General features: G+C 43.8%; 1 protein-coding gene across 1 annotated transcript in view; it reads right to left on the reverse strand.

Moving 5' to 3' along the window:
• The window catches only part of MAPK8IP3 (mitogen-activated protein kinase 8 interacting protein 3), a 120,050-nt gene that overhangs the window by 73,816 nt on the left and 33,466 nt on the right, over positions 1 to 12,768 (reverse strand). The window contains exons 6-8 of the mRNA XM_019507398.1: positions 9,462 to 9,606; positions 3,384 to 3,630; positions 115 to 217 (exon numbers count right to left, since the gene is read on the reverse strand). Of these exons, the coding sequence (XP_019362943.1) occupies positions 115 to 217; positions 3,384 to 3,630; positions 9,462 to 9,606 (495 nt within the window). The remainder of the gene's footprint in view (positions 1 to 114; positions 218 to 3,383; positions 3,631 to 9,461; positions 9,607 to 12,768) is intronic.

Consider the following 12,768-nt stretch of genomic DNA (forward strand, 5'->3'; position numbering starts at 1 on the left):
AAATCATATTATTTCTCATAAACCCATGCCTCCCCCTCATTAGCGTGCACCATATTTCTATACAGGAATAACTATACAAGTAATGAAACACAAATAGAAGACAAAAGCCAATACCTGTTTCCAGTGCGCTCCAGTCTGGGATCCTGACACATATCCAGCTCTGGAGTAGAGTCTATGATGTCCTGAACATCAGACCATTCATCGCTGCTGCCCATTCCTACAGAACATACCACACATTTGAGAGACTGACTCAGAAGAACAATAGGCCAACCTGTGGTCCACTTGAGGGACAGTGTTCTTTGAGTCTAAATGGTTTTGCCAGATCAGGCTGCAAACTCTCAAGAGCTCTAAGCCTCATGGTATGGTGCAGTGTGTCAAAAAAAACAGAAAGCAAATGGCTACTTAGGAAGTCGCACATATACTAAGTTTGGGAAGTTGCATTCTAAAATTCCATGACGAGGATAGAAGTGACCACAAGTGCCTGCACTAGTGTTTTTGGATATAAAACATTAAAAAAAAAAATTCCAGAATGTGCCTTTTATTTTTCAGCAAAACCCATCTCTCCTTATGCAACATTATAACAGGCATAAGAACATATACTAATTTACTCGTTTTTTGTTTTTTTTTTACATGAAGATTATTAAAGCTATAAATAATGACAATCATTTTAACAGAAATGATTTGACTATAGAGATTCTTGCACCTGATTGAAATGTTAATTATAGTGAATTGCATTTGGAAATAGCAATCCATAGACATACAATCTAATCTATTTCTAATATGATCCATGGCCTGGGGTCATCATTTGATGAAGAAAGGAGTAGGAAATTCCCAGTAACTTATGAAGCTGTATGGATTACAAATGAAGCTGAACTATTCAAACATGCAGCCTTGAAATTCTCCCATGAGGGTAGGCCCCACCGAGGGGCCAGGGTTTGCCCATCCAGATATCCCTGCAGAACTAAGCCCCAAATAACAAAGTGCATTAAAATCCTAAATGCATCAGATCTGCCTGCTAAACACACCCTGCATGTAGTATATACAGCCCATGATGACTTGAATGTATATTTCATTGCTTCAGGCCAGTTTTGTGCAACCCTTGGTAATGCATGTCAGGTTTCAAGACAAGGATTGGTGTGTATTCACTACAAGAATGGGGCTCCTTATACCAAACATTCTCAAGTTTGTGGAAGCAAAGGATTTCTTAGCTGTTATTCTTGAAAAAAAACTGAGGAACCTTCTTCCAGATACTAAAACTGATCATGATTTTGTGTGAACATGGTCTTGAATGTTCTGTTTTGATGTGCTTGCATCATTGGTACCTGCATGCATCTGAAGTTTCACTGTACAAGATACATAACATAATAATCCTACTTTATGTCATGTAGGTTTAACCCCAGTATTGAAAACTGCTCTGATGCTGTATTGTAAATGATATGGGACAAAAACCTGAGAGGCTGAATATGCAGAGATTGTAACAAAAGCTTTGGCTATCAAGTTTAATCAGGGTTCCTAAAAACGGTGTCCAGAACCATTCAGAAAATGTAAGCTCATGCTGAAGGACTGAGTTTGAGCTCTGAAGGCCAAATTCACCCCTAATATCTTCAGCAGAGGAACAGTTGGAAGTAATGCTCCTCAACTTCAAGTTATACATATTCAATATACCACAAAGTCAGCTCTCAGTTATATGTTAGCTTCAAATGGAGTTATACACACACACAAGAGCAGATTTGGGCCCCAGAAGGCGAAAGTAAAATGGCTGCAAAGCAAGAGTTTTAAGTCATTATACTGACAACTATTTAAAGTGTTTTAGAGCTGCAGCTCTCTGAACCCTAATGCCTCCCCTGTGGAATACAACCTATTTTGGAGAAAATACTGTACAACAAATTTATTCCTGATATAAAACCATTATCACCACTGGAATTACCCAGCAACAAATCTCGTTTTGTCTGTCTCTTACTAATTCCCTGTGATGGTCTTCAGTTCCCAGACTCTGATGATCTGCACAGGATGGTGGTGGGGACTGGATGTAGCATAACAGGTATCTGTTCTCTCCAGTGCTGATGCTTACTGACCTGGCCTGACCAACATCATAAAAGAGTTACTGGCTAGTTAGTAACTAACACCCAGTAAGAGAGTGCTGCTTTGAAGAACTACATTACCCTCTGCCAGCCAGAGGTTTGTGATTCTGACAACCTGATTACTAATATAATGAGAAAATGGGACTTGAACCCTGGCATTCTTGCTCAAAGGCCACAGCAGAAAAGGTCATTGTTTTCTGGTTTCAATCTGTCAGGAACTCATTTAGGCACTGTATCACAATTCCTCTTGGTCAAATATAATAAACTTCAGTCAAAGGATGGTCCAGTGATTTGGGTGATAGCTTAGGGCTCTCGAGGCCAGGGTTCATTTTTCTTCTTCACTACAGACCTTTCTAGATCTCCTGGTCCAATCTCTGATCTGTAAAACGGTCCATTTCCTGCACCCTAGGAATGTTGTGAAGATAACACATTACAGAGACTATGGGGTGCTCAGATGCTTTGGTAATGGGAGACCACAGAACTATACTGAAATGGCTGCTGTAATGGCATTACAGCTATTTTTTTATTCATTTAGTATGGAGGCACAGGGCATTGGTTTTGGCTTCGCTTGCCTAAAGTTGTGGGTTCAAGTCCCAATGGGGCTTTGGGAACTGGAGTAAAAATAGTTTAAGAGAGTGAAGGGCCTTTTACATGAGAGAAAACCAAAAGAATTTGACTTGTTTAACCTAGCAAAACAAATGTTGGGAGGGGATATGATCATTATTTACAAATATATTTAGGGAGGTAAATGCAAGGGAAAGAAAAGAATTAAGTAAGCCAAAGGACAATGTTGGCACAAGAACAAATGGGTATGAACTGGCTGTCAATCCGTTTAGTATGGAAAGAAGATGAAGGTTTCTAAACATCACAGGAGGGAGATTCTGGAACAACCTTTCAATAAGACTAGAGGAAACAAAAGCCTAACAGGTTTTAAGGTGGAGCTTGATCAGTTTGAGAGGGATTTTATGAAATAGGAGACAATATCAGGGAACTGAACTCAGTGACCCAGGAAGTCCCTTTCAATTCTATGTTCCTATATTCTTATGGAAATATAACTATAGTTTTATTCTACAGAAAACAGCCAATATGAGCACAGTCCTGTCTCCAAGTACAAGTGGGCAGGTCCCTGACTACCCTCTCACAACCCTGCTTCCAATGCTACCCTGCTCAATTATTCCTTTTTAGTACCCCACACCTCTTTCAGTAACTGACTTCACAACATCCATGTATATCAGTTATTCAAACAGTTGTGCAACAGCCTGCCTAGCAGAGTACATACACATAGGAATATACCTGCCATACCTATGCTGACATTTCTCATCTCCTGGGTGACCTGGACTTCCATGTTCCGGCTATTCCGTTTCTCCCGCGCCCTCTTACTGTTCTTGCCCGTGCCATTGTAGTCACTGATGGGCTGGATGCTCTCATTCAGGGGTGTGACAGCAGCTGAGGGCACAGATGAAGTCGGCGTGTTGGACTTTGTTCCAGTGGTGCTTGGTGTGGCTGCTGCAGAAGACTGCCCAGATTCAGACATTTCATCTTGTGGGCACTGTGATAATACAGATGGGGACGAACACAGAAAGGGAAAAGCACAGCTGTGTGTGTCAGTTAATTTCTCATTTACTGGCCTGACGGTGGTCTTGTAGCATTATGGGAAATGAGTGCCAAGCACTAAACACCCAGGGCTCACTGTGCATGCTTGGCACTGCCACCACAACTGAAGAGCAAGGTCTTCAGCTGAACTCAGTTATCCTACCTAGTCAAAACTTACTCCTTCACTACTGATCCCCTTATTCCTTCACTATTTAGGGGGCTTACCAAGTCTTCGGATGTCAAATCAGGTATGAATTCTCCTCACAATCTCCTATTTTAGCAAATGTGGCCCGACTATCAAAGGTGAAAAGCACCTGCAGCACTCACTGGATTCAGAGGGATTTTTGAGTGCTTGGTACTTCTAAAAAAATCAGGCCAACAGTTTCCAGATGCCCAGTGCAAGAGGGAGAAGACAGTCATTTCTGGACATTGCATTAGGCAGTGTATGAAGTGGTCCCATAGAAGCTCTGGCTCTGTCACTGTGGCGGGTCAATGCATCCATTGTAGGGCACACAGAGCTTTGTTTAATATCTTTCTAATGCTGCCACTTCATTTGAAAGCACAGGGAAGTATTTTTGAGCCTAGGTAGCAGAAGCAAAGTGGAAATCAAGCTGAAATGGTTTTATTTTGCTGGAAGGGAAGAATGACATGGCTGGATCATCTCATCTAGAAGCTAGCCAGGCATGAACCCAGAGTGACACAGAATACAGCCAAAGGTGGGACTCAGGTGTTAAAAAAATTAATCAAAATATGTTATAAAGAAATTCATGAGAGATATTTCAAACTTGAAATGTACACCAACAAGTCTCTGGTATGTATATACATGGCAGTGTCATTCCTCATAGTACCACATCCTAAAAAACACAGGAACCGTTTAAAAAAGCCCCAGGATTTGATGCTGTTCTTCCTGCTTTCTCTTTAAGGAAACACTGCTTCAGATTTAGCAATTCATCTTCTAACCAAACTGAAGTGAAATCTATTGGCAAAGTGTGTAACCATTTACTACCCAGCCCACCTTAGGCATTGCCTGAAAGGGGGTGACAAAATCAATGTCTAGAATTATACATTACAATATTTTGCAACTGAGTGAAAAAGTCATTGATGTCTATACCCCAACTTACTAAATATAGCTGTTTCTGGTTACTTCCTCTTTCATTTGCAGCTGCTGGACAGTTTCTGCATCCACTCAGTTTACTAATGACTCTTTTGAGGCTATCTTAGGCCTCGCAATCTTGGGGTTGTGATGCTGTGTGTACTCCAGTGATTTGCAAATTTGTGTTCTTTATAACACAGCAAAAGAAGTCAAAATGGGATGGGAATGAAGACTGTGAAAAAAATGGGAACTCAACCCTTTGCAGCCATGCATTTGTTAAGAACCATCTGACCCCTTATTCCATACTGCTTTAGTTTAAAATAGCTTGTCCAAGTGGATGCCTTTCTTGCAGTCCTGTCTGGAATCCTAAGGTCCAACTGAAGCAGATATTGATATGGAGAATTTTTACCATAATGCTGCAATCAAATTTTATTCACTTCTTCTTTGCTTGCTGTTTTATCTTGTGAGCCCAAACAAATGCACCTATGTCTTTCATTTGTATGCATATACCATCATGCTGGACATTGCACATCTAACTGCTGAAATGAGCATCAGAATTATTGCATGGACAGTACTGCTGTGCTTTTTAGTGGCTGAGCAAAGACACTTGTGAAATAATGCCTCAGTCAGACAGAACCACCTTACAGAGAACAACTGAGACCCTTATATAAGGGCTACTTTTATCCCAACCTGTTAACCAATATCTTCTACTGTACAACACCTACTCATTCCATATTTTTCACATGCCACAACCTATTCACAGGACCATATCCGTACTCCTTAAGAAATTTACCTTAACACACTAAAGGTTTCCATAACCCTGTTAAACTCCATCCCCTACAAGTTGATCTCCTTATAGATATGCCCAGGGCTTTCTTTAACGAACACTGACTATCAATCCCAGCAGTACCTTGGAAAGTCCCACAGCTGAGCACTACCAGTACTGACCAAGTTTTATATCTCTTATAGATTTTTTTTGCCAATTACAAGTATGAACAAATTGCAAAGAAAGGCAGCACACTGCAGAATTCAAGTCTTTTAATTTTCTTTGGATTCCTGTTGAATTTTCTTGCCATGCTGAGTGAGTTATTGATAAACTGTAGGTAGCTATTAGTAAGAAGCTTGTAATCTCTCCCTCACAGCATACAGGTTAAAGAACTGGCCTCATTCATTCTATAAATGTGAAAAATAGATCCAGCCTCATCTTTCTCATAGCATTCCCCTGCAAAAGAAACACCATGGAGAACTGATCTATTGAGAGAGATTTTGGTTCCATCTGCACCAGGGGAATGCAACATCACAGCAACAAACAGGACATACAAGCACTGGCTGTGAATTGTGTCTTTGCAGCAAAGGCATAATGTAAATCAGCTGGCAGAAAGATGCTTGTGCCACGTCTACAAGCCTCCATCCCTGATCATACCAGTGTAATGTGGAACTCCTACCCCAAGGGCGGGCAAAATATGGCCTGCTGGCCAGATCTGGCCCGCCCAGCATTTTCATCTGCCAGGGAACTGCTCTGCTGGATCAGTGTCGCTCCCCACCTTTCAGCTGCTTTTACACCTCAGAGCTGGAGCTGCCCCCCACCCTGCGCCTGCCCTGCACGCCCGCCTGCGCCACCTTATCCGGCAGTGCCCCCAGTGGCCACAGGGAGTGGCACAGGCAGAGTTGGGGGAGGGGCCATGCAGCCAGAATTAGCCATGTCCTTCTGTATCTTCATCGGCGTGGAGCGCTACAGGGGCCACTTCAACCCAGGTGAACGGGGGGGCTCTGCCTGCAGGGCCCTGCTTCTCATAGGGGCTTGGGGCCCACAGGGTGCCCCTATGGGGGCCTCACTGCCTATAGGTGCCCCTGCCCCCTATAAAGAACCTGCTGCCCCTAGGGTGCCCCAGCTTCCCCTGCAGGAGCCCGCACTGCCTAGAGGGTATCCATGCTCCCTTATAGGGCGCCCCTGTGCCCCCATGGGAGCCACACTGCCTATAGGGTGCCCCTGCCCCTCGTGGGGACCCTAACCCCGAGAATAATGCTGAGGATCCATTACATGAGGATTCTAGTCTATGAGGCTTAGCATAGTCTGGATCCAGGCTTAGCCAAAGGGGGAGGCGGGACCGAAGCAGCGCACTCACAGACTGCTACACTTTAGAGGGAACATTGGTTCTAAGATGGCAACCCCCCCTCCCAAAAGGGCAAGGGGAGGGACTTCCAGTGGCAAAGGTCAGGGGCTGGGGGGCACTTCCAGTCCCAAGATGGTGACCATAGAATCATAGAATCATAGAAAGTTAGAGCTGGAAGGGACCTCAGAAGGTCATCTAGTCCAACCCCCTGCTCAAAGCAGGACCATCCCCAACTAGCTCATCCCAGCCAAAGCTTTGTCTAGTTGGGTTTTGAAAACCTCCAAAGATGGAAATTCTACAGCCTCTCTGGGTAACCTGTTCCAGTGCTTTACAACCCTCCTAGTAAGAAGTTTTTCCTAATACCTAATCTAAACCTCCCTTGCTGCAACTTGAGACTGTTGCTCCTTGTTCTGTCACCTTCCACCACTGAGAACAGTCTAGCTCCATCCTCTTTGAACCTCCTTCAGGTAGTTGAAGGCTGCTATTAAGTCCCCTCTCAGTCCTCCACTGGGGGACTATTAAGTCCCCTCTTATTTAGCCCTCTCAGGCTAAATAAGCCCAGTTCCCTCAGTATTTCCTCAGAAGTCATGTGCCCCAAGCCCCTCACCATTTTTGTTGCCCTCCACTGGACTCTCTCCAATTTGTCCATATTCTATCTGTAATAGAGGGTCCAAAACTGAATACAGTACTCCAGATGTGGCCTCACCAGTGCTGAATAGAGGGGAATAATCACTTCCCTTGACCTGCTGGCAGCACTCCTACCAATGCAGCCCAATATGTCATTAGCCTTCTTGGCAACAAGGGCACGCTGCTGGCTCATATTCAGCTTATGTCCACTGTAACCCCCAGGTCCTTTTCTGCAAAAGGGGCAGGGGCAGCTGTCAAAGGGTGGGGCTACCCACACAGCCCTCAACGGCTCACCAAAACTCATTAAGTGGCCCTCCAGCTGAAATAATTGCCCATCCTTGTCTTACCCTATGGCTCCCACCATAGTTCTCCAGAGCAAGAAATTTTTGGAAAGGTTATGGGACTTGAATGGCACTGGGGGAACTAGGGCTAAGTCTAAGGGTTTTTTGTATCTGCGTTACATTAACACACCCCTACCACTAAGCCAGCCAGGGCCCAGGCTCTGGTTATAAGAGAAAGCAGTGACCAGGTTCTAAGAACTGTTTTGGTCCTTCCTGATGATCTGGGGATGTGTCCAGAGGCACCAAGCCTTCACACTGCCACAGCTGTGATGACAGAGGGCTGACATCCTGCACCCCCTGAATGGGCTCCATGCCTGCTGTGAAGGTCTGTGCTGTGATGAACACTGTCACACCCATGTGGCAGCTTTGTCTTGTGCGTTTTTAAAATTTGTTTACACTACTTCTGTTATCTGTTGTAGGCCCAATCTTGAAGAGTACAGGCAGGCCAAAGTGCAACTGATTCCAACTGATGCTGGCTGAATAGCTGTATTTCTCTCTCTTTACCATGCTCTACCTTATTTTATTTTTTTACAAGATTAGTGGTTATAGGCTTACAGGAGCACAGCAGCCCCCTTTGGCCAGTTTAATGATATGATATTGGGCTTTGCTGCCCTATCAAAGGATTAACATTAATTTTTAACAGTGCGTTCAGTATAGCTGGGGCATTTTATTATACATATTTCCACATATAGCTGGAAACAACTTCATGTCTAATAGAACTGGAATAATGGTGGGCATGTTCCAGGCACAGCTAAGTAAATGTCACAATTGCTACTTGGCTTGATAGAAAATGTGAAGCTACTTACCAGGGGAACAACATAAACAAATGCAGATAGGTGTCAAGTAGGGTTCTAGTTTCTTGGGGCTGACTGGTAGGGTTGCAAGGGACCAATTGCACTAAAGTAGCTGTAATGTTGTGAGTTCAGCCCCACAGGCTGAACAGTCAGTGACAATTATCAAGGCAATGGAAAGGCTTGCTCCAATGTGGCAAAATACAGACAGCTGATCCAATGAGTACCTACATAGTTTGTGTAAGCACGGGAAGTATTTCTGATTTAAGGCATCAGGTACATCAGTAGGGCTGCATGCACTGTTTTTGCCTAGTATAGATGGATCCAAAGACAAGAAGATTAAAACAGCAATGACTAGAAAGAGCAGAACATGAACACAGGCCAATGCAGAATAATGTCCAAACCCAGGTTCCTATGTAGGAGCAAAAGACAGATTCCACTACTTCCTCTAGCAAATGCTCCATGAACCGCATTGGTTCAAAAGTAGAGTGATTCCTAAATCTCTCCTCACATACTTCTATCCACCACAAACAAATCAAACTCACAGGGAATTAGAGAGAATTAAGTTTCAGACAAAAATCAGAAGGTGACAAGAAAGCTGAGCGGCGTCAAACCCAGCCTATACCCCATGTAAAACCTGTGAATATCTTAAAGTCACCCTTCCCCTGTTCAGTTTAGTTATCAGAATGGATCAGATGTAGAAAAAAAGAGAGGCTGCAAAGGGTTATGGACACATGTTGGTCTCTTGTCTTTATGAAGATGTGGGATGCTATTGACAGTGGGAGAGTGGGAAACCCTTGTTCCATGATGGTCTAAAAAACCTTGTAGCTGGAGTTGGACTGCAGCTGGCCGAGGTCACTCAGGTGCCAGTGGTCCACTGTGGGGATGATCTTGGCCCCTATCTGCCCACGTACCATTCCATCTGCAAGGGGGAAGACGTTCAGAGAATTAGGACGCTCCTTCCTGCTAAACAGAGAGAAAGAGAAAAAGAGAGAGAAAAACACAATCTGTTAGCAAAGCCATAGGGCCCTAGGATTGGAGATACTATACAACTACCATTAATGACTAATATTTTACATGCTACAGAATTTGGGTTTTTACTTCTTCCCTTCTCTTCTCAAGAGCTGTATTTTCTCCCAAGTCCCATTTTTCCAAGGTGGAAGAACTGACTGTGTGATTCAAATCTGGCTTATCTAATGCTTATAATTTCTGCATTAAAAAGTTCTATCATAGTGCTCTACAGATAAAAGCTGCCCTACAAGGCCAATGATTCAAACTGGAGTTCTCTACCTTCAGGAGTCTTTCCTGGAACTACATTGTACCTTCCTCCGGCAATTCCATGGAGAAGGGTAAGAGGCCAGGAGACTCCATAAGGTTGAGTGGCTGCTCTGCCACCCCTCAGAGGGGAAAAGTCTTGTGGGCTGGAGAAAGGGGTGAAGAACAGCCAGTCACTGGATACTGAAATCAGTATTTTGTTTGAGAACCAGATGACCCAACTAGGGAATAAGGCCACAGTGAGCAAGTACTTTGTTCCAAGTACAGCAGAGCTGTTACCCACTCCTTTTTATGAGGTCCACTCATGTACCAATACAGAGTTTGAGATGGGAAGGTCAGCTCCACTGTACCTTCTGCATCTCTCATCTCAGTCTGCCCCAACTACAGAAAGAGAGCAGACAGCTAGCCCTGGAATTCTCCCATATGATAAATCAAACTGGGTCATTTCAGGTGTTAAAACATAAAAGTGACAACAACATGTGTATTCCATTCTCTAATGTTTAGGATACAGTTTAGTATATTAATCAGTTGGACAGGAAGTAGAATGAGGTCTCCCTCCTTGCCCTTCCTCCCCAATGGTTTGCAGATGCTTAGCTGGTGTTGGGAGCTCTGTCTGTGTATACATATGCTGGCACAGACTTTGAGACTGAGTCCTCAAGGGACAACATCAGTGATGGAAGAGACTGCAACACCACAAAGGGCGTTTATACACATGCTCCTGGGGGGGGAGGAGGGGAGTGCTTTAATTAAAGCAGCTCCAAGAGTAGTTGTAATTAAAGCGCCCAGAGCATCACGAGTATCACTGTTCCTGTGCTGAAAAATGGCAGCAGGGGCGCTTTAGCTAAAGCTCGTTCAGTGAGCTTTAGTTAAAGCACCCCCACTGTCATTTTTTAGCACAGGGATGCTGATACTTGTGATGCTGGAGTCTTCTGGAGTGCGATAATTATACCACTCCAGTGGACTCAATTAATTGAGTGCGCTCCAATGCACTGTAATCACAGCATGTCAGAGCAGCCTCATGTCCATATGATCTCCCTCTGTGGCAGGGAAGCATGGCTGAAAAGGACGAAAGCAGCCTGAAAAGGACGGGAACCTGAAAGGCCAGATGTACTGATTTAGTAAATCCTCTTGGGAGTTTCTACTAGGAGGGCTCAAGTAGTGCTCCAGACACAAATTAAGGCTGAATCACTGTGCATTGTGACCCTATTAGATTTCATAGATTTCATAGACATTAGGGCTGGAAGGGACCTCAGACGATCATCGAGTCCAGCCCCCCGCCCAAAGGGCAGGAAGTCAGCTGGGGTCATACGATCCCAGCAAGATAAGCATCCAATTAAGGAGCACAGAGGTGATGCTGCTCTGGTCAAGCGGCAAACACAAATGAACAGTTAAGAGACCAGATGAGGAGACTAAAATGACTGACAAAACCCATACAAAGACATGAAAAGAAAATCATACACAACTGCATGGGCTTGGTGGGGTTAACACACCTGGAACCCCAGGGTAAGGGTTGTTTTTGCCTATCTGTTACAAACACACAGCTTTTCTTCAGCAGCCTCCATGCCAATACTGTGGAAGACTGCTCCTGTACTAAGGGAACATGTCCTCAGGGACCTAGCCAAGAGACCATTACAATCACTCTGCTTGTGACCTTGTGTAAAGTCACTGTAATGGAACCTGAGGCCCCTGAGACCTGAGGACATGCACTAATACAGGGATTGATGCAATAGCCAGCTTGTTTAAAGAGTGGGGGAGGGGAAAGACCTGGAAAAAGAGACTAAATACTTTTGGGTAGCAAATTCAGAATGCCGAGTAGTTCCATTCTCAGCACTGCTCTTCCACGAGTGAGAACATGCTGCACTGGCCTGTCAGTTCATCTCACAGCCACAGCAACTTCCAATAAGACAAGGAAACTATACTGGCAGGGAACTACTGCTCACTGTGTCCCATCTGGGATCAGCAGAAGGGACAAGAGGGAGTTTCTGAAGTAGCTCAGCAAGGAAATTTGGGATGCATTTTTCCAAAAATGTGCATTATAATCTTGTCCTGTAGTTCCTATTATACACCAATGGAAGTTTCACAACAGAAAGAAGAATCCTCTAATGCAGGCAGACAGAACTATGAGCTTTCATAGAGCAGAGATCTCTTTATATAAACCGACTGAACTCTGGTTTGGCTTGTGAAGGGCTGTGATCATCCTTAGATGCATACAAAACTAGATTAATGAATCACGCACATGGTATCCATTTGCTTTAGGAATGTCACCCAAGAAGAGTCATTCAAAACATTTCTACTTTCTAACGTTAGAAAACATTAGTATTGGCGACAATTCTCCAAAACTGTTGACTTAAAGGTGGCATTGCTATCTATCTCTGTCCTGCTTTTCTATAAGAACCATGTAAACAATGGAAGTAGCTACATGATACATGTAGCTGATCACACAAATCTCAGGGTGTCACCGGCATTCTGCCCATTAATCCATTTCCCAAGTTAGCACTTCCAACATCCCAAACCTCCAAGCAATTTCAAGCAGATGCTTTTATTTCTACTTACAGACTCTGGAACGACTTCCATATTACTGCAGATCAAGTTAACAGTTAGCCATAAAACACCATAATGTTTATTTAAGATGCAAGATCTGCTGCTTTGGGTTATATAATTTATGTCAGTATCAACAATTATGAAAAGAATAAACTTTTGCCTTTTTTGTTTGATTTTATAGGTCATTGAGTTATTTCATTAGAGTAATCTTTCTTATTGGCTAGATCATCAATCCACAACGCACAGTTGGTACAGGCACAGAAGCAGAGCAGGCAGTGAATAAAGGGCTTGATTCTCTGCTGTGCCAAAGTT

This window comes from Gavialis gangeticus, unplaced genomic scaffold (assembly GCF_001723915.1).
Source record: "Gavialis gangeticus isolate Ggan-Ray unplaced genomic scaffold, GavGan_comp1, whole genome shotgun sequence".
Taxonomy (NCBI): domain Eukaryota; kingdom Metazoa; phylum Chordata; order Crocodylia; family Gavialidae; genus Gavialis; species Gavialis gangeticus.